This window comes from Geospiza fortis, unplaced genomic scaffold (assembly GCF_000277835.1).
Source record: "Geospiza fortis unplaced genomic scaffold, GeoFor_1.0 scaffold114, whole genome shotgun sequence".
Taxonomy (NCBI): domain Eukaryota; kingdom Metazoa; phylum Chordata; class Aves; order Passeriformes; family Thraupidae; genus Geospiza; species Geospiza fortis.
The window spans coordinates 1,251,645-1,252,906 of NW_005054383.1; the positions used below are offsets into that span (position 1 = coordinate 1,251,645).

At 62.3% G+C, this 1,262-nt stretch overlaps 1 protein-coding gene across 1 annotated transcript in view; it reads right to left on the reverse strand.

Annotated features, from left to right (window-relative positions):
- Nucleotides 1-871: 871 nt before the first annotated feature.
- CAPN15 (calpain 15) overlaps nt 872-1,262 on the reverse strand; it is a 41,170-nt gene continuing 40,779 nt past the window's right edge. Inside the window, 1 exon segment of the mRNA XM_031060428.1 lies at nt 872-1,055. Coding sequence (XP_030916288.1) covers nt 872-1,055 — 184 coding nt within the window.

Here is a 1,262-nt window from a genome sequence, read left to right on the forward strand (position 1 = left end):
ACGAGCATCCTCGTGTGTGCCCAGGGAGGAGCGGCACCAGGGCTGCGGGTGGAGGGGACCCGTGGGATGGCAGCTGCAGTGGGGTGGGCTCACATGGCCCCAGCCCTGCCCTGCTCACGCTGTCCCACCAGATGAGCGGGTGCAGGGACACCCCTGGGGTGCCTTGTGCTCCCCTTTTTGCAGCCACAGCCCCTTGGGTGAGGAGCCACAGCCGTGCCAGGGCAGAGGGACAGCCCTGCCTGCTCCCTGCCTCAGCTGGCACACCTGTGCCTCTGCTCTTCACACGGCTTGGTACCACAGCACTCCACCTCCCCTCCACAGTGTCCTGCTGTCCATCCTTCTCTTCCATCCGTCCTTCCCTTGACCTGCTGCTCCCTCTGCCCATCCCCATCTCCCCCTTCACACCTCAGGCTCAAGACTGACAGAGCCAAGGGATGACAAATTTCCTGATGAAGCAACACCCTCCTCCAGAGCTGATGTGTCAAACACAATTTTATCCTTTGCCACACAATTATTTATAATTATAAAGCAGTTAGTGCTGCCTCAGCCCTTGGGAATCGGGCACAATTAGGGTTTGATTTCTCCTCCAGCCCTTCCATGGCTACACCTCAGTTCCCAGTCCGGTCTGTGATGTTGGGGATGTTCTGGGGGCTCCCAAAGTGTCCAGACAGAATCTCTGCTCTCACTGCCACACACGTGCCTTCTCCTGGGAGATGGTGTCCCCTCCACCCCCAGCCCACCCAGGTGTCCCCAGCTGCACCGGGCACTGCCGTGCCACCCTCCTGCCGCGGCCGGGGTTGCTCCCAGGGCACCACGGGGACGTGGAGCCGCGGCCGTGGGAAGGCAGGACACGATCACCCACCTGCGCTGGTCACCACGACAAGAGCCACCACCAGGTCACGCGCTGAGATGTCCCGGCGTGTCCTTGGCGCTGAGCAGCACCGAGCGGGGCTTGGGACCCGCGGTGGCCCCGGAGCCCCCCGGGATCGCCAGGAGGCGGCAGCGAGGGGCGGCACGGCCGCGAGGCCTCAACCCGGCTCCTCTCCCTGAACAGACTGAGGGAGAGGAGGGAGCGTGGCAGTGCCCTCCCCGCCAAAATTAACTCTCCATCTGTTTCTCCCTGGCTGAGGCTGATGGCTTGTGACAGGGCCTCCTGAATGCAAAGATGTTTCGCCCGGAAAAATCTATTACAAGTTGCTGTAAGAAAGAGCGGAATCCTCTCCTTCTGTCTCTCCCTACTGGTCTCAGGGTGCCCACCCCGG